This window comes from Mirounga leonina, unplaced genomic scaffold (assembly GCF_011800145.1).
Source record: "Mirounga leonina isolate KUSES-001 unplaced genomic scaffold, KU_Mleo_1.0 Mir_151, whole genome shotgun sequence".
Classification (NCBI taxonomy): domain Eukaryota; kingdom Metazoa; phylum Chordata; class Mammalia; order Carnivora; family Phocidae; genus Mirounga; species Mirounga leonina.
Genome location: NW_023270377.1, coordinates 8,807,322 through 8,834,597, shown reverse-complemented (window position 1 = coordinate 8,834,597; position 27,276 = coordinate 8,807,322). Strand labels below are relative to the sequence as shown.

The 27,276-nt window shown below is 43.8% G+C and overlaps 1 protein-coding gene across 2 annotated transcripts; it reads right to left on the bottom strand.

Moving 5' to 3' along the window:
- Positions 1-27,236, bottom strand: SLC16A14 (solute carrier family 16 member 14). 2 transcript variants are annotated; one of them, XM_035006920.1, is made up of 5 exons: positions 26,895-27,236; positions 20,477-20,748; positions 13,505-13,648; positions 6,879-7,856; positions 1-734 (listed from the first exon to the last, which is right to left on the bottom strand). In XM_035006920.1, the coding sequence occupies exons 2-5, from the start codon at positions 20,733-20,735 to the stop codon at positions 583-585; spliced, it is 1,533 nt and encodes a 510-aa protein (XP_034862811.1). In that variant the 5' UTR covers positions 20,736-20,748; positions 26,895-27,236; the 3' UTR covers positions 1-582. The 2 variants fall into 2 exon arrangements, with proteins under 2 accessions (XP_034862811.1, XP_034862813.1); XM_035006922.1 differs by lacking the exon at positions 26,895-27,236 and having other exon boundaries at positions 20,477-20,776.
- Positions 27,237-27,276: the final 40 nt, after the last annotated feature.

Below are 27,276 nucleotides of genomic sequence, written 5' to 3'. Positions count from 1 at the left end.
CTAGCTGCAGAATTCTTTCATAAAAATATAAACTGTGCTTCTTTCATTGTATTAAATGTATTACCTTTGAAATCAGAGTCTGCATTTACTTCTTCCACTAGTAGATCAAAGCCCCCTGTAACAAGTTCTGAAGGCTAATGAGATTTTTGTGCTTGAAACCCATTTATCTATAAGCTTTCCAGAAGCATTTAGATACATTATTTTCACCATACAAAGAGTCGATGAGTTTAAAAGATTTTATTCCGTGTCTTTGTTTCAAAAGCTGTATCTAAAACCTTAGTCCCAGTGGATGACGAGAGAGTGGTTCTCGTAAGGGCATTTCTACCAGTTATTTAACAGGCCGTCTCCAAAGGACACTGTCATCTCTGAAATGTATGGAGTCATTCATTCCTTCCAGCATTGCTTCTCCCCAAACGGAAAGACGGTGCTGTTTTCAAATGCAGTCGTGACCATGGCATTTACAAATGACAGGGCAGGTTACCATACAAAGCGCTTCTCCACAATGTCACGGGCTCCTCACAGCAACCATGTGAGGTAGGCATGGGTACCCCCAAGAAATCTTACGGGAAACAGAACATGACGCTAAACGTGTGCACCATCCATGTATTTTTTTCTGGATTGTTCTATCATTTGGATACACGGCTGAATGAGTAAAAAGAGTATCCCTACCATGTAAAGTAAGCCACATATATAGAAGGAAAAATCATATTTTTCTGTGATGTCATAGATCCAGCCTGCAAAACAAAAAGGAATATGCTCAGTGTAACCTAGCTGATAAAAGTCAAGAACACAATTACTGTGACTGTAAATATTTCTACGAGAATTTATTTATATGTCATGTCATGCCCCAAATATTTCAGTTCGCCATTTTTAAGCCCAGGCTATATAAGCCAGAGTTTCTCAGGGCCTGAGAATGGCAGGCATTTATCTTCCAAGCTGCGAGGGTACCTTACAAAGTGCTTAAGGCATGGAAAGAGTAGCTGGCTGACCCTTGGGAGGATCTGGCTCCCAGCCCTCAGAGTGTCTCAGGCTGACACAAAGCCAACAGCGAAAAGAGAACCTAATGATTTTCTTTTTTCACAAATATAACCACAAATCTTTTCTAAAAACCTTCAAAACTCTTCTGAAGAAGTTTCTAGGGTATATCAAAAGAGGCTGAGTAGAAGGCATTTGAACTTTCATTCACTGTGGAATATTTGAGAGTAAACATCTGTTCTAGAAAGAATAAAATTTTCCATGTTTTATAAAATTCACATTTACAGGTATAAAACTTTAATATTTCTATATACAAAGAACTTTAAATTGCCAAGGATATAGCCTTCAATGCTGACTAAATTATCAGTTTTTAATACTATAATCTAAAACTTTCATATAATAATCTTAGTAGGCACTCTGGAAGATACTAGTATATTTCATGGATTCTAAGATATCATGAATTGCATGATGCCTCATTATCTTATGTAGCAACAAGAAAGAAATATCCTTGTCAATTAAAATATGACTCATTGTTTTCCTGGGACTTTGTAAAATGCATTCCAATTTCAGGGATGTTAAAATGTGAAAGAAAAGCCTCAGAAACTATGAAATGGATTAGACCTCAGTGATTAAATCTAAGCATCAGTCACATGTCACGGTCCCCACGTAGCCAAACCTTGTGAACTGAGAGGATTAAGCCGTCCACAGGAATTTCATTTATGGTAAAAACACAAATTTTGAACATTCCCTTTTTTTCATATCAACAAGTACATTCATTAGCAAAGACATAAGGAGAACAGGAATGATTTAAAGACCAAACGTAGTTTTCGTGACCACTTTTCAAAAAACATCTTTTAAAAAATATCTAACTGGCAAACGAATAATGCACAAACGCAACACAACCTTCTCTCACCAACAAATAGCTACACAAAAGCCACTGATTTCCTCAAGCAGTACCTCTGACTTCCTGGCAATTGTCTGTCTTCTGCATTTCTGTCTGGTGCGTAATTAATGCACCTGGGTGAGTCAAAGGTCACAAAGAAAAACAAACACTTGACAGCATGAAACATTTATATATTGTAACCGCTCAAAAGCTGTAGACTCCAGATACCCTTTAAAAGTTCACCAACATTTTTTAGTTTGTTTATTGTTTGATACACACAAAAGAAGAAAACACCGGACTCCTGAGATGTAGCTTTAGTAAAATGCTCTATCAGTTTTTCCCAATCTCTGATTTGAGACAAGAGGAACAAGGGAGATGAACCGTCTAATCCAAAAAACAAAGACTCAGCTTCCGAACTGAATCAGAAAGGTGCTATGAACAAGAACGCACCCAACTTGGCTCAGGGTCACCACGGGACCACTGCACGCCTACCTCTTTCCCCTGCAGCCCCCAGCTTAACCATGAGCACAAGCCCCAAGTTTTTGGAGTTTCAAACACATTTTCTCTTGGCTTCTTGTCTGTACATATACAGGTCCTCCTTCTGCGGGGGACAATAAGAAACACCATCCCCCTTAGCACACCCTAGCAATCCCTTCCCTCCACCCCATCCCCCCTCTTGCCTCTGCAGACTTTGGAACATGCTAAGTAGATTATACATTGTTACGGTCGTTAACTGAGTTCATTATATTTTAAAATAGTTTCTTTCCTCTAAAAGTATAAATGTTTGTAAAAGGGTGTCTGTCCTCTCGCTCCAGTCTTTAAAAGTAACTCAGGAACTCATGCGTCCATTTTTTAAAAAGTGCCCCCAACTTGACCACACAATTTCATAGGAAAGAATTGGGGGAAGTAATCCTAAATTTTATGTTAAATTAACCCCATAGGTTTTTCTAGTCTATCTTTCAGATTTATTTTTAAAAGACTTGGGATCTTGCCCCTTTTTCTTTGGTGCCTGTTTTAACATTTCTGCCAGTTTGAATTGAATCCATTCCTGCATCAGAGGCAAAGCAGGTCAGGAGAGACAGGACTTCACTGTGTGCTTTGATCCTCAGCACACATGGATATAACTCTTCGGAGAAATGTTTCTGACGAGCTACCCACCTCATTCATCCTTCACCACCTCTCCTTACAGATCTGATCTCGGTTCCTTGGTTCAGAGCCTGGCATCCTTGGCAACCCTGATCCAACCATCAATTCAAATCAGCAGCTTCCAAATAAAATCTGATTCCCTATTAAATTGCATTCACTTTTCCTTTGAGTCTGTCAAATGAGGAATGATGGCTGTTTTTCTTACTTATTAAATAGGTATTCCCAGCTTTTGATGAAAAACCCTGCAAATTGTTGTTAGGGTGTTATATTTTAGGCAAAGAGGAGGTATGTGTGGATTCTTAGTCAAATCTGGTGGCCACGTTTTGTTATATTTTACACTGGAAACGTCTAGAAAAGTTTGCACCATTATTACATCTTTACAGGAGAAGAACTGAATACCCAACAATATTACAAATGAACTAGATCAAGAAGTTCACGTTGCTAAATGACACAGCTGCAATGTCTGTTCGCTATCTGATTGTATATTCTTCTCCTAAATGGAACTGATTGTCTAACACGCTAGTAAATGGCACCAGATTTCTTAATGCCAGTAGAAGCCACTTTGAAAAATGGAAAACACATTCATTTCTGAACCCCTTAAAAAAGAAAAAGGTAATGTGAACAATAATTTTCCCCGCAGCAAACCCTGAGTTTCTAGCAAGAACGTAATGTGGCAATTTGGTCACTCGTACTGCCAGTCACTTCTGAACTATGAGGCGTAAAAGGCCGGGCCTGAATCTCATTGCAATGTTGGCTCTTTGGCCTGGAAAGTCAATGAATTAAACGCAACGCAGTTAGTCAATGGTGCCGTTCAGCATTCTTCCGGTGCGTGACTTCAGTGCAAGGAGAAGAAACAAACGAACGAACAGAAGGAGAGTCCCCTGAGGTTGCTGGCCTAGAGACGCACAGCACAACATGGATTTTCTAGTCCCCATAGCAGCCTTTGCCATCCATTCATAGACGGTTCCTAACCGTTAATACAACGGCTTCTACCATCCACGGTGGATGACATTCAGCTCTAGACCCGCTTTGAGGGAGGAAGCCTGAAGCAGGCAGGGGTAACCCCTGATGACTGGGGGCCGGGGGTAACTCCCTGCTTCTCATTCTAATTCCCTTCTCTTCCACTCCAAAACGTGCACTGGAATGCCATCCTGCGAGAAGGATGTGACATGCGAATGAGATAGAGAGGCCATGCTAGCCAACTTTGGTACTTTCACGAACATTGATCGTGAATTGCTTAAGCCACACCTCACAGCTGTGTTATGATGCTGCTACTGAAATCTGGTAGATCAGTGTAAAAATAACCCCAGGCAGACCGTTAGAAGCAGAAAGTACGCCTGGATCATGGAAAGAACCAACAATGACAGATTCCATTCCCACAGACGATACAGCTGAAGAACCTTCAACAAGAGAGTGGATGAGCCACTGATAATGTCCACATCCCCTTAATGGATATTTCAGTTTACCATCTCTGGAAGGTACCATTGGTTGCCTGACCCAACCCCCAATCTCCATTCTTTTCTCTTTTCCTTCCTCTAGTACAGAGGCTAGGAAGCAAAATACAGTTCCCCCTGAAGCTTGAACTAGCTGTGTGACACAGTTCTGGCCAATCAGATGAAAATGGAAGTCGGCTGAAACTGAGCCTTTCTTCCCATTTTCCTCCTTGGTATAAATGAGGATGTAGGGCTGGAGCAGCAGCAGCCACTGTGTGGCCGTGAGGCAACTAGCATGAGGAAAAGGCCAGGAGGATCTTGGAGACACTGTCCCATTACCATCTGGTATCTCTGAATTATAGATTTTGGACTATGTGACACTATTAAATCTCTGCTTAAGCTACCATTGGTGGGATGTTCTCCTACAGCCATATGGATCCCTGAGAGAGAATTCTACACGAGACTACTGAGTTCTGACTTTACAGCTGCCAATGTAGTTTGCTGCACTGCGATAGTTATTCACTGTCATGTAGAAATGCTGTGCCTGCCTCTGTGCACAGGTGGCCACTGGGTTTCCTAAAGTGAGTCTTAGTTCTTAATCCTTTAGTCAGCCAACTGCCGGTGTTGTCAGCTGTATAGGCAAAAAACCATGATGTCCTGAACTTCAAATTCTGTGGGGGACCTTGAAAGTAAATGTGTTGAAACAAGCCTTCTGCCAGTGGGGTCTTAGGATGGGAGATGACTCTATGATCCCTAGAGAGACCGGGAAGGAAGGGGCGGGGAGGGCTTTGTCCTGCACCCCTGGGGTTCCCTGGAGGAGGTATTCCTGCAGAGGATATGAGAATAAAGGGCCAGGAGGAGCCAGACGAGCAGGGAATGCGGGCATCTGAACAGGTAAGGTTCTTCGGAGTCAGCTTACAACACTGCACAAAACCTCTGTCAGCTGGGACAACAGCCACTGGTCCTGGCCTGGCAGCCCGGATGGCCACCTTGGGACAGCACCTTTGCGTTGATGTTTGGCACCAGCCCAGGCCACACTATGTGGACTCCTGCCTCCAGTCTTCGGACAGAGGGTGGACCTTGTCACCTTCGTCCAGTACCTGGCCTCTTGGAGATTAAGTCTACCTGCTGATCCTGATGTGTTTTTCCACAAACACCAGGTTCAGAGAGGTTCTGGTTTCCACAGGACCCCTCGGTACCTGGGATTTCTGGTATGCCCATTGCAAGAAGCAAGTTCTCCATTGAACTGAGGTGAACACTTGTGAGAGAGCTTGCCTGGGATGTTGTCACCTGGTGGGCTCTGGGCCTCTGGTGTGCAGAATGCCCCAACCCTCCCCAGCTGCTCACATCCTAATCCCCGGAACCTGTGAATGTTACGTTACGTGGCAAAGGAGACTCTGCAGATGTGATTGAGTTAAGGACCTTGCGATGGGGGGTCATCATGCATTGTCCCGCAGACCGAATGTAACCCAGGTATCTTTATCAGTGAAAGAAGAAAGTGGGAAAGTCAGAGTCAGAGAGAGGTCTGTGACCACTGCTGTGTCACTGGCTTAGAAGATGCCAGAAGGGGCTAGGAACCACAGATGCAGGCAGTCTGAAGCTGTAAAAGGCAAAAAAGTAAAATAAAATAAAAAATTTAAAAAAGGGATTCCTTCATAGAGCCTCCAGAAAGAACGCAGTTCTGCTTACACCTCGATTTTAGTCCTTTGTGATCCAATTCAGCCTCCTGACCTCTAGAACTAGAAGATTATAAATCTGCATTGTTTTAAGCCCCTGCATTTGTGGCATTTACTATAGCAGGGACAAGACATTGCTATGTGGCTAGATCCAGCTCATAGATGTGTTGTGTGGGACCGACACGCAGTGTTTTAAAGATCTGGAAATGTTACGGTTATTAGGGTGAGCAATTCATTATGTACATAATTGTTGAAGCACTATGTGGTACACCTGAAATTAATGTAATGTACGTCAACTATATTCAATTAAAATTTAATTTAATTTAATTTAATTAAAAAAATCTGGAAATGTCCCCCAAGAGCCCAGAGTTCCTAGGTTTTTCTTGGGGGGAGAAACCCCTAACAATAGAGGATCTGGTAATAATTTTCCATGTTTCTTGGTGACAGACATCAGCTGGAGGTGGGTAGAAGCTGCCTCCTCCCGACGGGGTAGGGGTTCTGCACTATTCCGTTACCCACTTTGCTAACCTGGCCAACTTACCTTGCAGATAGAGATGAAAGGTTCATCTACGTTCTGCTTGAAAGAATGACCATTACCTTGCTAACATTTACGAATGAGAAGTTGGGGGAGCAGAATGGGAAGAAAAGGAGCACGTACACAAATGGGAACATCTTTCTTATTTATCTCGGACTTCAACATATAAATGAGAACACAACCTCACTCTCCACCTGTACTCTAAGCTCTTAAAACCTCGTATGGTTTACCTGCGAAGGGTGGTCCCAGCAGCGCAGAGATGCCATTGGCACAGATGATGATCCCGTAGGCGTTGGCCAGGTGCTCAATCCCCACCAAGTCTTCAGTCACTACGGGCATGAGGGAGAAATAACCGCTGGAAAAGCCTATCAGTGCGCAGATGACGGCCAGGCCAGCGTAGGTGTGCATCAGTGGGAGAATAAAAATACTGAGGACAAGGGTGAAGTTGGCCATCAGGAAGACATTCCAAACGCTGATGCAAGGTAAGTCGGCCACAATGCCCAGGATCACTTTTGCAAAGATATGCACTATTGCTATAATTGAAGTCAGAGGGAAAACATCGTTTTGCTCCGATAAATGATACAAATCGACGATTTCCGGGAGGTGGATGAAAGGGATGACAAAGCTGCTGTACGCAAACAGAGCCCAGAAAATAAAGGCGACAAACATTCGATTGGTAAAGAGCGAGGCTGTGCCAAAGTAGCCCGAGTACCAGGCGCGGAAGCCCCTCCTGACTCTCACGGTCAGCTGGCTGGCGGCCTTCAGAACCCGGAGGGCGCACAGGCTCTGCGTGCGCTCGGCCTTCTCCGGGCCCGCCTGGGCGGGGAGGTCACCCCCCGGCTGCTCCTCGTTCCCGGGCCCCGCACCCTTCTCGTCCGCTCCGCCCGGCGGCCCACTTGACTTCGACCCAGGCGAGGGAGCCAGCACGACCTGCGGATCTTTCCCTCCCGCGTCGTTCCGGTCCTTCCCGGGGGAGAGGGGCCTCATGAGCGCCCCGCAGACACACAGGTTTAAGGACACGGCGCCTTGGATGAACATTGCATTCCGCCATCCGTACTCCGCGCACAGGTACTTGAGCAACACCGTCATGAGGAAGGTGCCGAACCCCGTCCCGGTGGTGCTGAGGCCCTGGGCAAGCGCGCGTCTCTTCTGGAAGTACCTCCCCACCATGACCACGGCCGGCAGGTAGGCCATGCCGCTTCCAAAGCCTGCGCGGGTTGGATGGGAAGAAGAAACCCACGGCACAACATAAATGGCCAAATCCAGAATTTGCAGCCCGTAAAGGTCATGGGCATTTCATTATATTCGTTTCTGTGTTTTTTGGGGTTTTGTTGTTGTTGTTGTTGTTTTTAATTTTTTTTTTTTTTTTTTTTTTTATTCATGACAGTCAGAGAGAGAGAGAGAGAGGCAGAGGCAGAGGGAGAGAAGCAGGCTCCCCGCCTAGCAGGGAGCCCGATGCGGGGCTCGATCCCAGGACCCTGGGATCATGACCTGAGCCGAAGGCAGACGCTTAACCGTCTGAGCCACCCAGGCGCCCTTGTTGTTGTTTTTAACACAAAGAAATAACGTTTGTGAAAAAGGCAGCTCGGTGGGTAAGCACCGTCAGGGTCATCCACGGAAAGCTTCCAGCCCATCATTTCCCTCCAGCGCGGGCTACACCAATAATAAAATAAGCCAGCATCCGCACACCGTAATATCAGAATGAATGAATGGATGAGAAGGTAGATGAATGGAAGAATGAATGGGTGTTGGGGCCCTGCTGTCAGTGCTAATTGCATTGAGTGCCCAGGACAGTTATTTTTCTACCAGCGGATGGAGAGCAATTCCAGGCAATTTGCAGAAGCCTCAGGAATGAGTCCATTTGTTCACAAATTAATAGGAAGAAGAAAAGGAAGGTACCTATAAATATACCCAGCGACTGGATGTCAAAACCACCTAATACTAATTTGTAGCTCTGATTTTCACTTGTGTTTTTCTTAGAAAATTGGAACAGTTTGTGATTTCCATCGACAAAATTAAAATGCTGGTGGGGTAGACGGTGTGCGTTGGGGGCAGGGGCATAACAGAACTCTCTGTACTTGTTCTCAATTTTGCCGTGAATCTGAAACTGCTCTAAAAAACATGAAACCTATTTTTTTTTTTTAGATTTTATTTATTTATTCATGAGAGACAGAGAGAGGCAGAGGGAGAAGCAGGCTCCCAAGGAGCAGGGAGCCCGATGCGGGACTCGATCCCAGGACCCTGGGATCATGACCTGAGCCAAAGGCAGACGCTTAACCATCTGAGCCACCCAGGCGCCCCATGAAACCTATTTTTAAAAAAAGACAGGAAATAAAATAAAATAAAAAGCTGCCCAAGATGTTGTGGGTTGCATTCTCAACTTCTAGGTACAGAGGGAAACCAAAAGACCCACTTTAATGATCATGGGGCCCCATATGGTTCTAATACTTAAGACTTCCTGACATTAGGACGGTAGCATGATAGTACAAAAGAGACTTTGACCAATGTTGTTTCCCAGAGCCAAAGCCTCCTTAGTTCAGCATCATTGAATAGTTTCAGAAATACTTGATTTTGAAAGGAGACCAGAGTAATCGTACATACACTTATAATACTAATTACCATTAATTGAGTACCAGTGATGGGCCAGTTGCTTTATAGGCTTTATGTGATTGGGTTTTCACAATAACCCAGAAGTTAGTTGTGGCTCTACTTTTTTTTTTTAAGTTTTATTTATTTAAATAATCTCTACACCCGATGTGGGGTTTGAACTGACAACTCGGAGATCAAGAGTCACATGCTCTTCGGACTGAGCCAGCCAGGCATCCCTCTGCCTTTTTTCTGAACCTCGTGAAGAGTTAAGTAACTTTCCCAAGATGCTGTTGCAGGAAACTGGAGAATCCGGGGTGGAACTCAGACCCAACTGCACAGCCTGGGCCTTTTCCACTGCTCACTGCCTCTCACCCTAAACCGCTCATCCCCCTGGCTGCTGGCAGGTAGGATTTTGAAGAAGGATTTTGCTTCAGCCTGGGCTTCTAAAAGAAGCCTCCAGAAGCAACCCACCTTCTTTATTTACCTGAGAGCAGTGATATTTACGGCAACTGTCAGAAGTCAATGATCCTCAACCAGTCTTCAGGTGGATACCCTTGTTTTAAGAACAATTAAGCTAGCTTCTAAGTGATTCCCAGCAGAAGTGGGGGCAGGTCCCCAAGCCCCTTTGCAAGCCTCAGTGAGGGTAATAATTATTTGCATTTTGGGAGAAATGAGCATGAAGAAAACAGCTATCCTTAATTTTGACTAAACTCTGGATTAATCTTTATGACGTTTAAGTCCACAAAAAAACCAGAATTTCTCATTTCCTAATATTCAAAGAGGCAGAGAAAAATATTTAATAGCCTATAAACACACTCCCTCCTCCCTCTAATTGTAAAGCAAACCTCCTGTACATCATTTCAAGTGCAAATATTTTAGTATAAATCTCTAGTAGAAGAATTCTTTAAATAGCATAATGATTAAACAGCATACTGATAAAATAAATAATTCCTTGATATCATGAAATATCCAGAAGGTGTTCAAATTTCTAATTGTCTCATAAATGACTATATTTTTAAAAAACTGTCTCTTTAATCAGGATCCAAATAAGGCCCACACAGTGCTACTTGTTGATATGAATCTTAAGTCTCTTTAAATTTCTATTTTTTTCTTGAAATTTCTCTCTCTTTTTTTCTTGAAATTTATTTGTTCAGGAAACTGGGTCATTTGTCCTGTGAAATTTGTCATTGTCTGGATTTTGCTGAGAGCAGAAGTTTAATTTTTTAAAAAACTTGATTTGTTACTGACAATAGCCAACATCCTAAATTTAATGTGGTTATAGATTTCTAAACAACAGTGGAATAAAATGATTACTAGGAACAGAACCTAGGTACCTAAGCCTAAGAGCAGCACTAATTCTAACTTAGTGTGAATAATAAACAATCCTATGTGTGAGGAAAAAAGAAATCCATGCCCAATGATACAAGTATCCATTTCTCTGTTACACCATCCATGCCCTTAACAGCATCCCCTCCTTCCTCACATGGCTTTGCTGTCTGTTATGGGCACAATTATTCCATGAGCTTGTAGGACAGGCCTTGGGATATGTGGTTCGAGCCCAGTGGTCAGTCAAGGCCCTGCTAATGTCCAGCCCTGGGCAGGATCCTGGAATAATTCTTCACCACATGCCGGTTTAGAGGAGGGTTTACAGCCCTCCCAACCAGGTGGAGGAAAGAGGCCCAGATGGGGAGAGAAAATCCTGTGATCCTGGGTCAGTGAGGGTAAGGGAAAAGGTGTCTTCAGGAGACAGGCTTAAGAAAATGCAGCTCTGGTAAGGCTGAAGAAATTTGGTCCAGACTCCCCTGGCTAAGTAAGTTTGCTCAAACAGACATTATTTTTCTGCTTAATAGGAGGATACTCCTACACAGTTTTAATTGTCTAGGTGTTTTTTTAAAAAAAGAGAGACAGATACAAATAAATCTGTCTCAAATGCTTTTTGGAAGGAAGAAGGATATCAATAAAGTTTTTTTCCAAATATACATTGTACAGTGAAATGTATCTCTCAAGTGCTTGCTTTTTTAGATTTTCCCATCTTTCTTTTCTGTTAAATAGGGGCTAGATTGCCAGTCAGCTTCCACAGGCCTCCCTGATGACAGCCCAGGATTTTGCCTGTATAAGCTAACTGACTTAGCTGGATTTTCCAGTTACATATAGTTAGATACATGTTTGTGGGGGATGTGATACATTTATTTTCCAAGACTTTCTTTGGGCTTTTCCTGTATAAAAAGTGGGAGCAATAAAGTGTCTCAAGACACAGTTCCCCTTCAGCAGCCCCCTGATCTTCCTCCTACTTTCTTGGGTCCAGAAATATTTGTTAAATAAGTGAATGAATATGGAAATAATAAAATGGGACGCCTGGGTGGCTCAGTCAGTTAAGCGTCTGCCTTCAGCTCAGGTTATGATCCCAGGGTCCTGGGATGGAGGCCCGCATCGGGCTCCCTGCTCTGCGGGAAGCCTGCTTCTCCCTCTGCCTGCTGCTCCCCCCTGCTTGTGCTCTCTCTCTCTCTCTCTGACAAATAAATAATAAAATCTTTTTAAAAAAATATGGGAACAATATTAATGGCAGGTCAATAAGCAATTAACTGCAAGGAATAAAGTTCATGTAAACAAAGAATCTAATCATAGAGATCTCTAACTGACGAGAATTAATCTCAAGTCCCAGTTTGTAGGATCAAGTCAGTCTGTATAATGAACCACCACCACATCCAGTTTACAGGGGTGCCACGTGCCTGCCCGGGGACCCCAGTGTGGCTCCTTAGGCTTAGCAGGAGTGTTTATTTCCTCACCTATAATATAAAAACCCCAGTGCCGGCTGTCTTCATTGGAGTGTTTGGGGGAAAGTTTCTAAAACACTCAGGGGAAATATCTTAAGTTATTCTTTAAGAACTGTTACCAAGTCCTTCAGATCAACGGTTTTCAAACTATGCTTCAAAGGACATAGAAGTGCTTTATGTGTAGATGTGGATCGATGTAAATTACAGAGAACCAACTTGCCAACTTTTTGGAGAGTAGGTGTTTGTGTTCACAGTCTCCTGCTGTCATTAAGCATGCGCTTAAGCTCATAATAAGAATGTTACATTAATATAACAATTACATATTAGCTAACACTAAGGACTCTATTGTGTAACAAGCATTGTGCTAAGTGCTTTATACAGATGATCTCCTAATCATTTCAACAACTCTCTAAACCAAGCATTCTTCATGACCCCATTTTGCAGATAGGGAAACTGAGGCATAAGTAGGTTAAGTAGTTTGCCCAAAGTCACACAGATAATAAGTGGAAAAAAAAAAAGGGCAAGATCTCCAAATTCTAACTTTTACTTCTTATATCAACACTTCTGTCAATGTGTCATTTATTAGGATGGTAGCTCTGTACTCAGAAAGTCAGGCTGGATCTGGTTTACTGCAATACAATTGTACAAGTGAGAAACTACTTCTTATCTGTGTGAATTCTGCTTCCTGTTGATAAAGGAAATTATAGCTGGGAATGTATTTTGCAGACTGGATATGTAAACCATGCTGCCTGGTAGCCAATTTTTACCTACTCGCTGGGGGAGTGACATGCTCTGCTCTAGATTTGCTTCTTAAGAGTCTAGATATATGTGGATTTTGCTGCTATTTCATTCATTTGAATAGGGCTGAAGGAGAAAATTATTATTCTATGATTCATGCTCCATTCTGCAGTTATTAAATGAGAGAATGTTCTTAGTTTTCTTAATATTTAGTCTATTCACCTACGTCTGTATTATTACTTTCCTTTTCCTATTCTTCATAAGAGAGAAGACTAGCACTTGGAACAAATCATGAAAAATTTAATTAAATTCTAATAGGAAGGCCAAGTACATTTGTTAGGTTGTTTTTCCACGCTTAAGGCGTATATAATATCTTATATTAAAAAGTATTTCCTGGAGTATATGGTGGGGTGGGGTGGGGTGGAGGAAAAGAAGGACAAACTATGGGACGCCCAGGTGGCTCCGTGGGTTAAGCGTCTGCCTTTAGCTCAGGTCATGATCCCAGGTTCCTGGGATCAGGGCCCGCAGCACCAGGCTCCATGTTCAGCAGGGAGTCTGCTTCTCCCTCTCCCTCTGCACCTCCCTCCCCAGCCCCCCCGCGGCTTGTGCTCTCTCGCACGCTCTCTCAAATAAAGAAAATCTTTTAAAAAAAGGACAAAATATTTTAATGGGTTTCTTTTCTCCACAATTATTCCTGGTCAAAATGCCCAACAAATATATTTAAAATTAAGATTAAAAAAAATCAATATGCTTACCAGCTGTCACTCCAAAGGTAATAAAGAGATAATGCACGTTTGCGGCGTAGGCGCTCAGTACCCAGCCGAGCGAGTTCACCAGCCCTCCGATTATTGCGGTCCGGCGACACCCACAGGTGTTAATAAACAAGCCGATGAAAGGTCCTGTCTCGGAACATTGAAAAGGGAATTGACTGATGGTGTTTTCTTTTCATGCTTTCTTCGCAAATCCTCACATGAAGACAAAGAATAAAACATTACTAGGGCTATTAAATAAAATGAACCCAAACCCCCATTGCTTTATATGCAAAAAGCTTTTAGCATGCAAAGATGGGTTTCAGTAATTTCACTGGAGAGCACAAAGTTCTAGGTTTTCAAGAAAGGCAGACCTGAAATAAATAGACAAATGAGTTAGTTCGTTCTCTTGTCTACAACACAGGTAGGTCCTAAACTAGCGGTCTATGGGCTTATTCAGCCTGTGGATGCATTTTGTTTATCCAGAACATAGTCTAAAGATGTTTTGGGGTGCCAGGGTGGCTCAGTTGGTTGGGTGTCTGCCTTTAGCTCAGGTCATGATCCTGGGGTCTTGGGATGGAGCCCCGCTCAGCAGGGAGCCTGCTGCCCCCTCTCCCTCTGCCTGCCGCTCCCCACCGCTCCTGCTCTCTCTCGCTCTTTCTGAAATAAATAAAATCTTTAAAAGTTGTTTTGAATCAGTTGCCAGCATTGAAAAATTAAGAACATTCACAAGAAATCCAATGGCAACACAGAATCCAGCAGGTTCCCCCGCAGCCAAGATGGGCTGGAGCTATGCTGTGGCTCATTTACATTACTTGCTATTTGAGTTTTTGACTCCAGACCTAAGGGGAGTAAAGAAGGGGGTCCTCAGGACTGCCATGCTTCCAAAGAACTGGAAAGGGCTGCCTGGTAGCTTATCAGGTAAGCCCCTGATAGCTTATTTTCATGAGGACACCTGGATGCAAACCGTGTTGAAAAGAACTTCTCATAGCTTTATACGTACTTCAGCCCCTGCCGACTCTCAGTCCCAAGCTGGCCCCACCAGGCTATGCATTTTATTGACACTGTGGAGATTCCGGAATACGCTTCAGTCCGCAGTGGGTGCCATGCTCACAGCAATATAGTATCATATGACATACAGCCTGGCTACTTACTTTCCTATGACGCTCTGGGTTTTGTCAAACCTCTTTGTTTTCTTCCTGATATTTACTTATTTATTTATTTATTCATTTATTCATGCATGCATTCAATCATTCATTCTTTATTTTTATGAGGAGGTTCCATGTCCAGCATGGAGCCCAATGCGGGGACCACCCTGAGATTAAGACCTGAGCTGAGATCAAGAGCGGGATACTGAACCGGCTAAGCCACCCAGGCACCCCTGTGGTAACTTCTGATGTCACAGAAGCTTAATGCTTGCCTTGTGATCCATGATTCCCTGTGCAAAAAGCAATCTGTATTTTAGCAATACAGTAGGAGGCTGTCATCAATATTCAGTAAGATGGCACATTTTAAAAATCATCTTATTTTTGATCATTGTTACTTTTCATAGTTATGAAACCCTATATTCTGGTGAGACTATTTCAGGTTAAAAATCTGTTAAACTCTAAGGAGCTTCCCCTTTTAGTTCAAACTGAAATTAAAATTTCCTTTAAAGTTCTAACTATATTCATGTACATATTTGGATGTACAGTTTGCTAATGAGTTTTTTTCCTTGTCTAATGAATTTGAGCGGGCCTAATCCTAAAAATTATGAAGCTAATGATTTATTAATTTAATTAACCATGGTGCATTACAGAAAATAACTCAGCAGGTAAACCTCTTAGAATAGACAATATAATAATTATATTTTACATAAATATACTGTTATATATTATAAAATAAGCACATGATATAAATAATACATAAACCAAACACATTGATATAAACATCTGAGGGAATTATTGGGGGCAACTGAAATTCTGAAACCATAAGTTGAAGATGTGTCTTTGATTTCTTCACAAATATTTATTTATTTTTCTTTTATTTATTTATTTTAAAGATTTTATGTATTTATTTGTCAGAGAGAAAGAGAGAGAGAGCATAAGCAGGAGGGAGGGGCAGAGGGAGAAGCAGATTCCCCGCCCAGCAGGGAGCCTGATGCGGGGCTCCATCCCAGGACCCTGGGATCATGACGTGAGCTGAAGGCAGACACTTAACCGAATGAGTCACCTAGATGTCCCACAAATATTTTTTTAAAAAAGATTATTTATTTGAGAAAGAGAGCATGTATGTGAGTGGGGGGAGGGGCAGAGAGAGAGAGAGAGAGAGACTCTCAAGCAGACTCCCCGCTGAGCCTGGAGCCTGAGGCCGGGCTCGATCCCAGGACCCTGAGATCATGACCTGAGCCCAAATCAAGAGTCAGATGCTTAACCAACTGAGCCACCCGGGCGCCCCACAAAGATTTTTATTTTCCTAAACCCATAGTCACTTCACTACTCGAATCTCAGATGAGTGGATAAACAAAGAGAAAAAGGCACAACTCATCGGTCCGCTGTTAATTGGCCCTTTAAGCTATGACAGGTCACCAGATCGCAGTTCAGGAGCATGATCATGTTTTCCATGTAACAAAAAGGGCCCAGAAGCAAGTGTTTCTGTGATACTGTATATTTCGGAAACACCGCATTCAGAAAACATTTGGGGAGAAAGGAGGGAGGTGGATTTCCCACGTAGGAGCAGATATTCGTCTGGAGAGACGTTGTATATCAAAGAGAAAGGATGAATTGTTTTACTGATAAGAAGTAAGTTGATAACAGTGTCTGGCTTTTCAGTTCATCATCTCTCACGTGGCAGAGCTGCCGTCCGGTACGACTCGCAGATGGGCAAAGCCAGCCCGGGAAATGCTGTGACCCCTCCATGGCCACAAAACACGGATAGGTCAGAATAAGGAAGTCGGGCCCAAGCGTTCTGATTCCGCTCCATTTTCTCATCACTGCTGATGCTCAGCTGGCATCTCCGAGACCAAATTCGCGTTTCGCCAAAATGAAACGAACTCCCTACATGGTCTAAGGACAAGGGGCGAAGGAGGTGGAGGAGGGACAGTTGTCTGGCTATATGATTCCCACTTTTGTGGAGGAATTCAGTGTTCTGGGATGAGACGCACACTTTCTCCTCTGCAGAAGGGATCTGACTCTGGCCCATTTCCCACATAATAAAGGAATAATAATTTCTTGATGGTTCCTGCATCTCATCGGTTCACAAAAGTTCAGGTGAGGAGAGAAACTATCTGAGGCGACCTTGGCACACAGTCAAGGATGAAAGAAGGTTCATCGAACTGCTGGCTTCCTGGGCTAACCCTTCACTGCAATAAGGAGTTCAGAGCCTCTAAACCAATGACTCACTGCCTTGGCTGAGCATTGGAGTCACTTAGGAGCTTAAAAAAAAAAATCCTGATGTTCGGATCCCATCCCAAGAGGTTTTGATTTGATGGTCTAGGTGCAGCATGAGCGACAGGGTTTTTAAAAGCTTCCCAGGTGGATCTGATGTATAGCCAGGATTGGCAACCACTGTTCTAACTCTACTTAGCAAGACAGTGACCTTTGGCAGCCCGTAGATTCCCCTAACGTGGCTTCCACCAAGAATTCTTCCGAGGGCTGTCACCAAGGCTGCTGTAAATACGACTGAGGCAATTACGTTTTGTTAAAAATTGGGACCTTTGGCAGGTAACTGGCAAAGTCCGGACTAGCAAAGAATGAAACAAGAATGAAATTATCGAGTTTCCTACATGCAAGCCACTGCCCAAGAGAGGGATGGCTTCCAACTCTGTAACGTAATTCACGGATTTTTTTTTTTTAATTTAAAAGAGAAAACCTAGGGCGCCTGGGTGGCTCAGTCGGTTAAGCGACTGCCTTCGGCTCAGGTCATGATCCTGGAGTCCTGGGATCGAGTCCCGCATCGGGCTCCCTGCTCGGCAGGGAGTCTGCTTCTCCCTCTGACCCTCCTCCCTCTCATGCTCTCTGTCTCTCACTCTCTCTCTCTCAAATAAATAAATAAAATCTTAAAAAAAAAAATTAAAAAAAAAAAAAGAGAAAACCTAAATAGGTTCACAATGATTGGAAAATGAGAACAATTTCTATTTATTCACTTCACACATATTTTCAGTTCTCATCTGAGGTAGTGGCAGGCGGTATGGTATAGACGACACAATTGTGAGTCCAGTGGACCAGCTTTTAAGCCTCGCTCATGCTTATCGGCTGTTCAACCTCCAGTAAGTTACTTAAACTCTGTGAACATTGCATCTTCTTCCTCAGACAGAGTTCTTCCTGGTGCTAGTGTTGTTGCGGGATCTAAATGAGATTGTGGACATAACGTGCACATGGCATATGGTAAGTGGCAAATAAAGGAGAGCTGTTCTGGCGGGCTTCTGGCTTGGAAAACACCCAACAGACCTGCAGCCGCCCTGTATCAGGCAGCTTAAGATAACTAACAGCAATTTAGGGTCACGATAAGATAAAAGACCTTTTATTTATATAACTATGAGCCTCGCTGTGTTATGATTCCCAAAACACAAGATATTTATCCAGCAGGTGCCTTTCCTGTTGAAAGGTTAGTCTACAAGCTGAAATGACACTGTCTGGGATTCATGGACTCTCAAACAGAATTCTGGATATATAGTTACCTCCCAACTAAATTAAAGAGGACAATCACATTTCACCGTCGCTATGAGTTAGGTGTTCTTATTTTGGGGGTCATATTCAAAATCATTGCCAATAATTTCAGGACTGCTTCCCACTGCTTATTTTTGTAGAGCTTGTGAAACACAAAATAACATCTAAGACCACCTCACTGGATGATTCAGAAAATAATGGGACTTTTCCTATCCTGGCCTTTCGCTGAGTCTTTTTTGTGGTAGACACATACTTCCTAGATTGAATCTGTAAGTATTTTGTTCTACCCCTTAAAGATTTTTTTTTTAAGATTTTATTTGTAAGTAATCTCTATACCCAATGTGGGGCTCGAACTCATAACCCCAAGATCAAGAGTCGCATGGTCCATGGACTGAACCAGCCAGGCTTCCCTTAAAGATTTATTTTTAAAAAGGTAAAAATCGGATGCCTGGGTGGCTCAGTTGGTTAAGCGTCTGGCTTCCGGCTTGGGTGGCGATCCCAGAATCCTGGAGTCGGCTTCTCCCTCTCCCTCCGCCCCTCCCCTGACTTGTGCTCTGCTCTCTCTTGCTCACTCTGTCTCAAATAAATGAATAAAATCTTTAAAAAAAGGTAAAAAACCTGGATGTTAGGTATTCTAGAAGCACAGTTTTCCTTCACTGACTTATTGAGAAGGTTGAATCACATCCAACATAAAACTAACACATTGCCTACACTGAAGTAAAACTTCCTGTATTTTAACTACAATATCCTAGTTTTAACAAAGCCAATGTAGGGTTGAAGGAGTCAGTTGTTTAATGTTGCAGGCAAGATGATTTACCAGCAATTCCCTCACACACGTAATGGTGTCCTTATGTAATTTTAAAACTAGATTACTATTAATTCCCTTCGATAAACACACATACTCCACACACATCTTGAGAAATAATACTTTGTCCTTGTTTTCGATCATTAGCACTACCACCGTTATTAATGTTGTTTGTATTATCCAAAATAACATTGACTGAGTGCCAGCCAAGATCAACAAATCTTGGAATTGGATTCAAGGAGTTAATTACCAATGTGGAAATCACTGAAAAGGGAGACTCCCATCAAACTTTTGTACAGATGTCTGTCATACACAAACTCTCACAGAACCGGAAGAAGATTTGAGGCAATTTATGTTTCCATTGTAATTTCCTGAATACTTGAAATTAAAAAAAAATTGATGTAGGGGTGCCTGTTTGGCTCAGCCGGTTAAGCGTTGGACTCTTGGTTTTGGCTCAGGTCATGATTTCAGGGTTCTGAGATCCAGCCCGGAGTGGGGCTCTGTGCTGGGAGTGGAGCCTGCTTGAGATTCTCTCTGCCCCTCCCCCACCACCCGCTTGTGCGCGTGCTCTCTCTAAAATAATAAATAAAAATAAATGTAAAAAAAATTCGATGTAAAAGTATGGCTTTTACTTTCAAGAGATAATGTAAGGGAAAACACCTGGTGTATAATAGATGCTTATTAAATATTAGTTGACAGTAAAAATTGTTTAGTTCCCAAAAGGAAACACATAGGCCATATTATATTTATGACAACTTTCTAGCTTGGCATTTCCAACTGCATGAGAACCACTTTCACAGATTGGTGTGTGGTTAGGTTTAACTAGAAAATACGTTATTATTCCTTCTTGTTAGCTATATCAGTAACTTTTCTAAAAGCAGTTTAATAGATTTTTCAACAGCATATGATCAATATTTCAAATTAAATCACAGGAACTCTGAAAAAAGATTGTTACTTGCCTTTCTGTGGTGTTTTCTCTAATATTTGTATCTTTTACAAATATTCACAAATATTAAATAAACAGATCTGTAATGATAATGATATATAATGAATTAGAGCAGTCAAAGAAACAGAGTTCAGGGCAAAAGAGAGTTTTTTAAATGATCAATTTTTAAGACACTCCAAATTTTTTATAATATTCAAATAGTAATATCACACAAAAGGACACGTATTGTATGATTGCACTTATGTGAGGTACTTTCATAGAGGCTGAGGACAGAGGGATAGTGGTCAGGGTGAAGGGGAGGTGGGAACGGAGAGTTATTTCATGGGTGCAGAGTTTCAGTTTGGGATGATGGAAAGGCTCTGGATGGTGGAGATGAATGCACTCAGTGGCAATGAACTGTATACCTAAAAATGGTTAAAATGGTCAATTTGATCTTACATATATTGTACCACGATAAAAAAAAATAGTACCATCATTAATATCTAGTATCTAATGTTTCAACAATATAAAACCTTACTTAGAGCAGGGGAATTGTCAACTTATAATAATTCAGTTTTACAACAGGTCACATGCAAACATACCCACAATCAAGGTGATGCCCATGCTGAGGGAGCTGACCCATGCAGTCAGGCCGCGGCTCTGATGGAATTCCTCAAGCCATTCCACGTTGAGGACTCCCAGGGCCATCTGGGAGCCCATGATGAGGATGTGCACAAAGAAGGAGGAAAGAACCACCATCCAAGCCCATCCACTGTCAATGTTTGGGTGGGGCTTAAGTGTCTTCTTATCTTTGGGGTCATCTTCAAAATCATACCCGATATCTTCATGACTTGTATACATTTTCCAAGATTTTCTGAAATACACATGACAAATAATTTCCTTGAATGTCAAACCAAAAGTAGCTTTCTCTTCTTTGGACAGCTCTACCTCCCCATCATAACCAAACTGGCCTTCAGAATCATCTTGTCATCATGCAGATTTGGGAACACTCCTGACTCTTTTACTGTCAAGCGCTTTTGTGAAACCTGTTTCATCTCTACAGTCATCCTATCTATGAGCATTATTATTCACATTTTAAAGAAATGGAAATAGACTCAAAGAAAGAAGTGCCTTTCCCAAGTTCTCATGGCCGGGAAGTATGGCTACCCAGGAACCTAAGGAATCAAACCCAGCTATTCCTGACTCCAAAGCCCATGCCTTGTGTCCATTATTGAGATGGATACTGACAGGTGACAACAAAGAAGACAGTTGGCTCTAGACAGTCTTTCAGGGTAGCTTTGCCTTGGTAGAGCTCTTGACAGAGCATCTGGTCCTCATTTTGTGGGTCCAAGCATTGAGTTTGTTCAGTACAGCAAAGTGGATTTGCCTCAGAAGACCAATTCATATGAACCCAACTCAGGAGAGACTGGTAAACTAGAAGGCCAATTTATTTATTTATTTTTACAATGGGAGCTAGAGCTTTCTAATAATGGTGATACTCAGGTCTGATACACAAGACACAAAAAAGAGGCTTGGGGGCTGGATGGAGCTGGAGGGGGCTGGTGATGCCAGGTCAGGGAAGGACTCTGGTTTCATTTTTATTTCTTAGGATGAGAATTAAGTACATGTATAAGAACTGAGGATAAGGAGTAAAAGAAGGACAGACAGAGACAGAGACAGTAATCCTGGAGGTGGTGGGACAGGAGGATTGGTCTTGATCAGGAGGAACAAAGCAGAAGGTGAATGGAGATGATGATGCCAAGGAGTGGGATGAGAAGTTACACCCAATAGTCTAATTCCTGGATGAAGTAGGAAGTGAGGTCACTGGCTGAGAATGAAGAGGATGGTGGTTATGAAGGGCCCTCAACATTTAGGAAAATGGAAGAGACTGTTGCCCACAACGAGTGGAAATGATTGCCAGGCAGTTCTGAAGGTGGAGCTGAGCCCTGCAAGACAGCACCACAAAGCCACGGGCGTGCAGCACCAAGGACAGAGCACTGGGAGCCTGAGCATCATCATCAGAGGAGAACGTTAAAACAAACGACTACAAGCTGGTCAGCTTTTTATTATGATCACTATGTGCCAGCAAATCTAGGCAACGTCACTGATAAAATACTCTTCTTCCGAAAAAATCTTTTGCTGCTCTAAGTTGCAATGATGTTTTAATTTTCTATCTGTAAGCTTCAAACCAGCGTGGTGCTATTACTTATCCTCTCATAAACACTGTATTATCCTTGGGAGTTATTTCAGGGAACTCTCGGTTCTACAGTTGACCCCGACACCCATGAGGCCCCAGCTACACACATGTGCTTTGGGAGTAAGTTCCCAGGAGTTGAGAATTATTGGAAGTCTCTGTGGCACAATTTGATCCGCAGCCCCCAAGGTGTCGCATGTCCCCACCTTCAGCAGGACGTTCAAGATTGACGAACAACACAGTTACTGTAGAGACGAAGAACCAGAACTTGACTTCTTCACTTCTGTCACTCTGCATGCCTACCTGGAGATTTTATTTTGTTTAACATGTAAAATAGCGAAACACTGCAAGACTGTGAGGTGAAAACGTTTCGTTTGGAAAGTGAAGTGTGCAGTTAATACAGGCAATGTTTTACTCAACTGGAATAATGTCTTCAAAATAGAAATCTGTTCTTTTTTCAATTAATTATTTTGAAAACAGAAGAAAAAATAAGAAAATATTGATTATTACGAACCCACTACATGGTTGTTACTGAAAATCATGTCATTGCAATGGAAGAAGGAGGTCAAAAAATAATCCCCAATACATGAGGATCCCTTCCAATGGTGGGGTTTTTCTCAGCAGTGTTCTGGTGTGGACAGGTTGGGGGATGGGCAGAGAAGCGGATTGCGGTGGACTGCACAGTGCGTGGCCCACAGCCTCTTTCTGTACACCCCCGAGCTAAGAATTGTTTTACCTTTTTTAAAGGCTATGTGGTCCATGAAACTTAAAATGCTTACTCTCTGACCCTTCATAGGAAAAGCTGGCTGATCCCTGGACTGTACCATTGGTTCTGGCTATGAATTTGTTGGGAAGAAATGGGCACCGGGGACCCAAGGACGCCAGTGGAAGAGCAGTTTAATGGATCTGTCCTGGGGCTCATCCTGACTTTCCCCTTCTCTCACACCTGTCCTCGTTATTATTTTTATCTTTTAAATGGTTTTATGTCCTAAACAGCCATCCAATTCTCAACCACTATACTTCCTGCCCATGTCGCTCTTCTCTGCCTGGGTCCTTTTCCACCTCCCTGTTCTGCAGTCATCTGGGAGGGATAAAATGCTATCTTGCCATGTGATTTATTCACACTGTCAAGATATCTTTAGGATCAAGCCCAAACTCCCCTTTGCCACTGCCAGGTTCTCCACAGATTATCTGCCCCCCTGGTCCCTGTGCTCCAGCCCTGCTAAAGCACTTACAGCTCCTTGACCTTGGCACAGTGTCTCAAGCTTTGGGGCATGACCTTCTCTTCTTCTCTCTTTTGGGAACACACTTCTCTCCTTCTAACCTCCTGCTCCTCCTTCAAGATTCAGCTAAATATAATAGTGAAACCTTGACACAGTGAGAACCCTCCACCCCTGTAAACATCTCTAATCTCCAACAGTAGAGTATGTGTTCAATCAATCAATCATTGTACAAGGTTGTTTGAAGACATGGAGAGAAGGTGTGAATTATACACGGGAGTGCTACAAAATTGGATGTGTGCAATAATCCCTTCATTGTTTTTGTTAAGAATAGGTATCCATTCACTCCAAGATTGAAGTGAAACAAAAATTGTAAGGGAGATTACTCTTTGGATGATGGTCTTAAAGTAATTTTCCTCCTTTTAATTGACCTTGTTCATAAAGAAAATCGTAATAAATACGTATTAACTTTATAATAACAAAATAAAAGTCCCTCTATCTTTTAAACATCATCTGGATCAGCTTTTTGTCTCTGGTAGATGAGTGGCTGAATTGTAAAAAAGAAGGAAGATGATTCAAGAGCCACTTCCCAGGGTAAGTCTAGCCTGCCACTACCCTGCTCTCCCCCAGCAAGAGAACAGCCTGCCTGGGGACAGGAAGTGATGGGGCGGCCCTTGATTTCCAGAGCTCGAAGCCCAGAAAAGAGCTGCATTGGCAGAAGGCCCAGAGGATAAACCTACAGGGAGATCAGAAGGGGTGTTCAGTGGTTGTCCTCCTTCTGTCTCTTCTACTTGTATGCAGAATTCCAAGAAGCCAGAAAACGAAGAATCAGGGGAGTGACTGGCCTATATGAGTAATAATAACATCATTTTATTTTATTTTTATTTTTTTAAATTAAAAAAATTTTTTTATTAGTTTCAGAGATTGAATTTAGTGATTCATCAGTTGCATATAACACCCAGTGCAGTTGGGTGATGGGCATTAAGGAAGGCACTTGATGTAATAACATCATGCATATTAAATCTGTGGGATAATGCTCAGCTCTGTTTAGTAAGACAAAACAACACGACTTGGCATTTTCTTAAAGCCCACTTACATCAAGGAAAAAGTGTGAAATAATAATATGAAAAAAGTTATAGTTTTTCAACCCATGAATTGAAATAGTAAGCATTTTCCTAAGCAATGTTAAGAACTTGATATTCTCACTGAATTATTTATTTTATGGGTTAAGAGATGCAATTGTCACTGAACTGCTCTCAACATTTGCATTTTATTTGTTCATAAATAAATGACATCAAATAGCATTTAATTGCCAAGTTTTATCCAAGAGGCGCAAGGGTGCGCATAACGTACAGTAGCCAATGCAGAGACTGGTGGAGGGTGGGGGTGGCTAAAACGAAGTTCTGTTGTGTCCTCAGGAGGTCCCTGAAGATACACCTGGTAATAGAGCCATCTGCATGTCATACCTAAATCTCTCTATAAGCAATTCACGTTTTGACTAATCACAATTAACTTACTGCCCAACCAGGTTAACTAAACAAACAAAAGAAAACAGAAAAATAATTTTCTATCCCCTCCACCCCCAAGTTTGCTTTTAGCATTTACATAACTATAAGATACAAAATAACCATTTGAGTATTAAAATCCTAGTCTACACCCCATGAGCAGAGAGAGAGAGAGCACGTTAAGTGAACCAGCGACGGTTCTGGACCATCCTGTCCCCAGGCTCCCTGTCTTTCTCCACCACATGGCCTTCAAGCTTTCTCACCTTCTCCAGGTCCTGACACAAGTGTAGAACATTAACATGCATGGGGTACACTGGGGGTACATGGAGGCACTGAGTGTGAGGCTTCCTCTAAGATCAGTATGTAAGATGGAACCCATTCGAGGCTGGCCTGTTGGAAGCTCAGCATATAACATTAGGGCCTTGCACAGAAGGAGGTGAAGGAAGACGATGGCAAGTTTATGGGACCAATAGTCAACCTTCCATTTGCCCCAAATGTGGGTTCATAAATGGTGGAAGAATCATCATAAATGGAGGGAAATGAAGTAATCCATGAAAGCTATGAGATGGAGGCCAGCTACATATTTATGTGCTACCAGTTTGAGGCGAAAATAATTTAGAGCCAGCTGGAGTGCATCAGAGATTAAAACTAAATTAATATTCCACAGCTCTGTTCCCAGAGTAAATTTTATAAACAAGTCATTCACTTTTCATTTGCCTACTATGATTATGTTAGCATGCGGTGAGTTCTTTATAAATGACAAGCAAAGGGGAAAGCGCCCGGTTAAAACTAAAATTACAACCTTCCCAAAAGGTGGACAGAGTAGGATGGTTACTGGTTCTTCATAAGATGCAGGGGAGTGGTGCGTCCACCTCCAACTGGGCTGTGGGTTCTTTTGCCCCCTAGACCTGGTGTGCAAGACAATCTTGGGCCTTAGGGGGTGCACTTGAGCCCAACAGGCTGAAGAGGTTAGAGCCGCGATGGTTGGGGAGCTGAGGGAGTGCAGAGAGGCCAGCGCAGGGGAATTGGAAACTTCTCCTGGGTTCACGCTGTACTGGGGAGAACCAAACATAAAAATGCCTTCTAAACATACAAACTAAACATACACCACAGGGACTGTGTTGAGTGGCTTCTCCACACCGATCCTGTCCAGTTGGCATTAATGTCCCATTTCACAGACGAGGAAACTGAGGCTATTGTCGAATGGGGACAGTGAAGCTTGGAGGTCAAACTAGCAGGTAGTGGAGCCAGGCCTGAGGGATTCCAAAGCCTACTTTATCCACCCTCCCCCCCATCTCTCTCTCTCTCTCTCTCCCTCACACACACACACACACACACACACACGCCAGACAAGGCGAAAAGGAGTCTTTCTAATCCTCAATAATGATCCTCACTCATCCTTGCTAATTAGCCTGAATCAACTTTCCCGCGGAAAGAAAACGACTTAATTGATAAGCAGAATTCAGTTTCTAAAACCTCGCCAATGGCCTTGGCGGCGTCTGGCCGGGTAATGGCCGCCCCGCGTCCCTCGCCCCCGTTAGTCTCCCTTTCCTCCCCCCGGGAGTCGGGGGGGGGGGTAACCAGCACCTGCGCGCCCCGCTCCCGGGCTCCGCGTTCTGCCCGCTTCCCCGCACCCCGAGAGCCCCGACCCGCGCACCCGCGTCCTCCGGCGGGCTCGGAACCCGCCAGCTCCGCGGGGAAGCGGGCCGAGCGCAGTCCCGGCCGCCTGCGCGGGGAGGCTTCCGCACCCCGAACGTCCCCTAACCGCAGCCCCTGGTCTCCCCCTCTCCGCTCCGCCACTGCGTGGGTCGAGTCCCACACTGGACTCGCGGAGGCGGGAGCGCGGCCCGGCCAGGGTGCCGCCGGGGGAGCGAGGCGCGCGTCCCCGCGCTCCGCCCTGGCCCGAGGTTCCCCGCCCGCCCCGCGGTGGCCTCGTCCGCGGCTCGCGACCCCCGCGCCCCGGCGCAGCCCGGCCCGCCACCGCCCGCAGCCTTCCCGGCCCTGCCTCCGGCCTGCGCCGCGCCTCGCCGAGGTCCCGGGAGAGCAGCGGCCACCCGCGGTCCAGGGCGCCTCCAGGGCCGCATGGCCTCGGGGGACTCACCGCCCGCGGTGCGCGGGGCTTCGGCCTCACTCGGCTCCCGGCCCCGATCCCCGAACTCGCTGTTTGCCGCGGAGCCCCCTGAGCGGCTGGGCGTAGAGAGCTGTTGCGATGTCGCCCAGCATCCTGGATGGAGATGCCGGTGGCCGCGGCTCGGCTCTCCGGCGGGCTCCGTGCGCTCGGTGCGCGGCGCCCGGGCTCGTCTCCGCCGCTCGCTGCCAGGCCCGGTGAGCGCGTCGTGGAGCCTCGAGCTCCAGGCCTCAGTCCGTGTGGCTTTAAAAAGGGTACGTTTGGAGGTGCCCGAACCTAACCTGGGCTTTCTTCCAATCGGTGCAATTTCAAATCTTCACGCTCGTTCATTCCTATACCGGCTAATTCTGGTTTG

Coding starts and splice junctions, on each gene's coding strand:
- SLC16A14 (XM_035006920.1), bottom strand. CDS start 20,735: ATGTATACAAGTCATGAAGATATCGGGTATGATTTTGAAGATGACCCC. Junction 13,649..20,476: donor GGGCATCACCTTGATTGTGG/GTATGTTTGCAT, acceptor GTTCCGAGACAG/GACCTTTCATCGGCTTGTTT. Junction 735..6,878: donor GCTGGGACCACCCTTCGCAG/GTAAACCATACG, acceptor TTTGTTTTGCAG/GCTGGATCTATGACATCACA.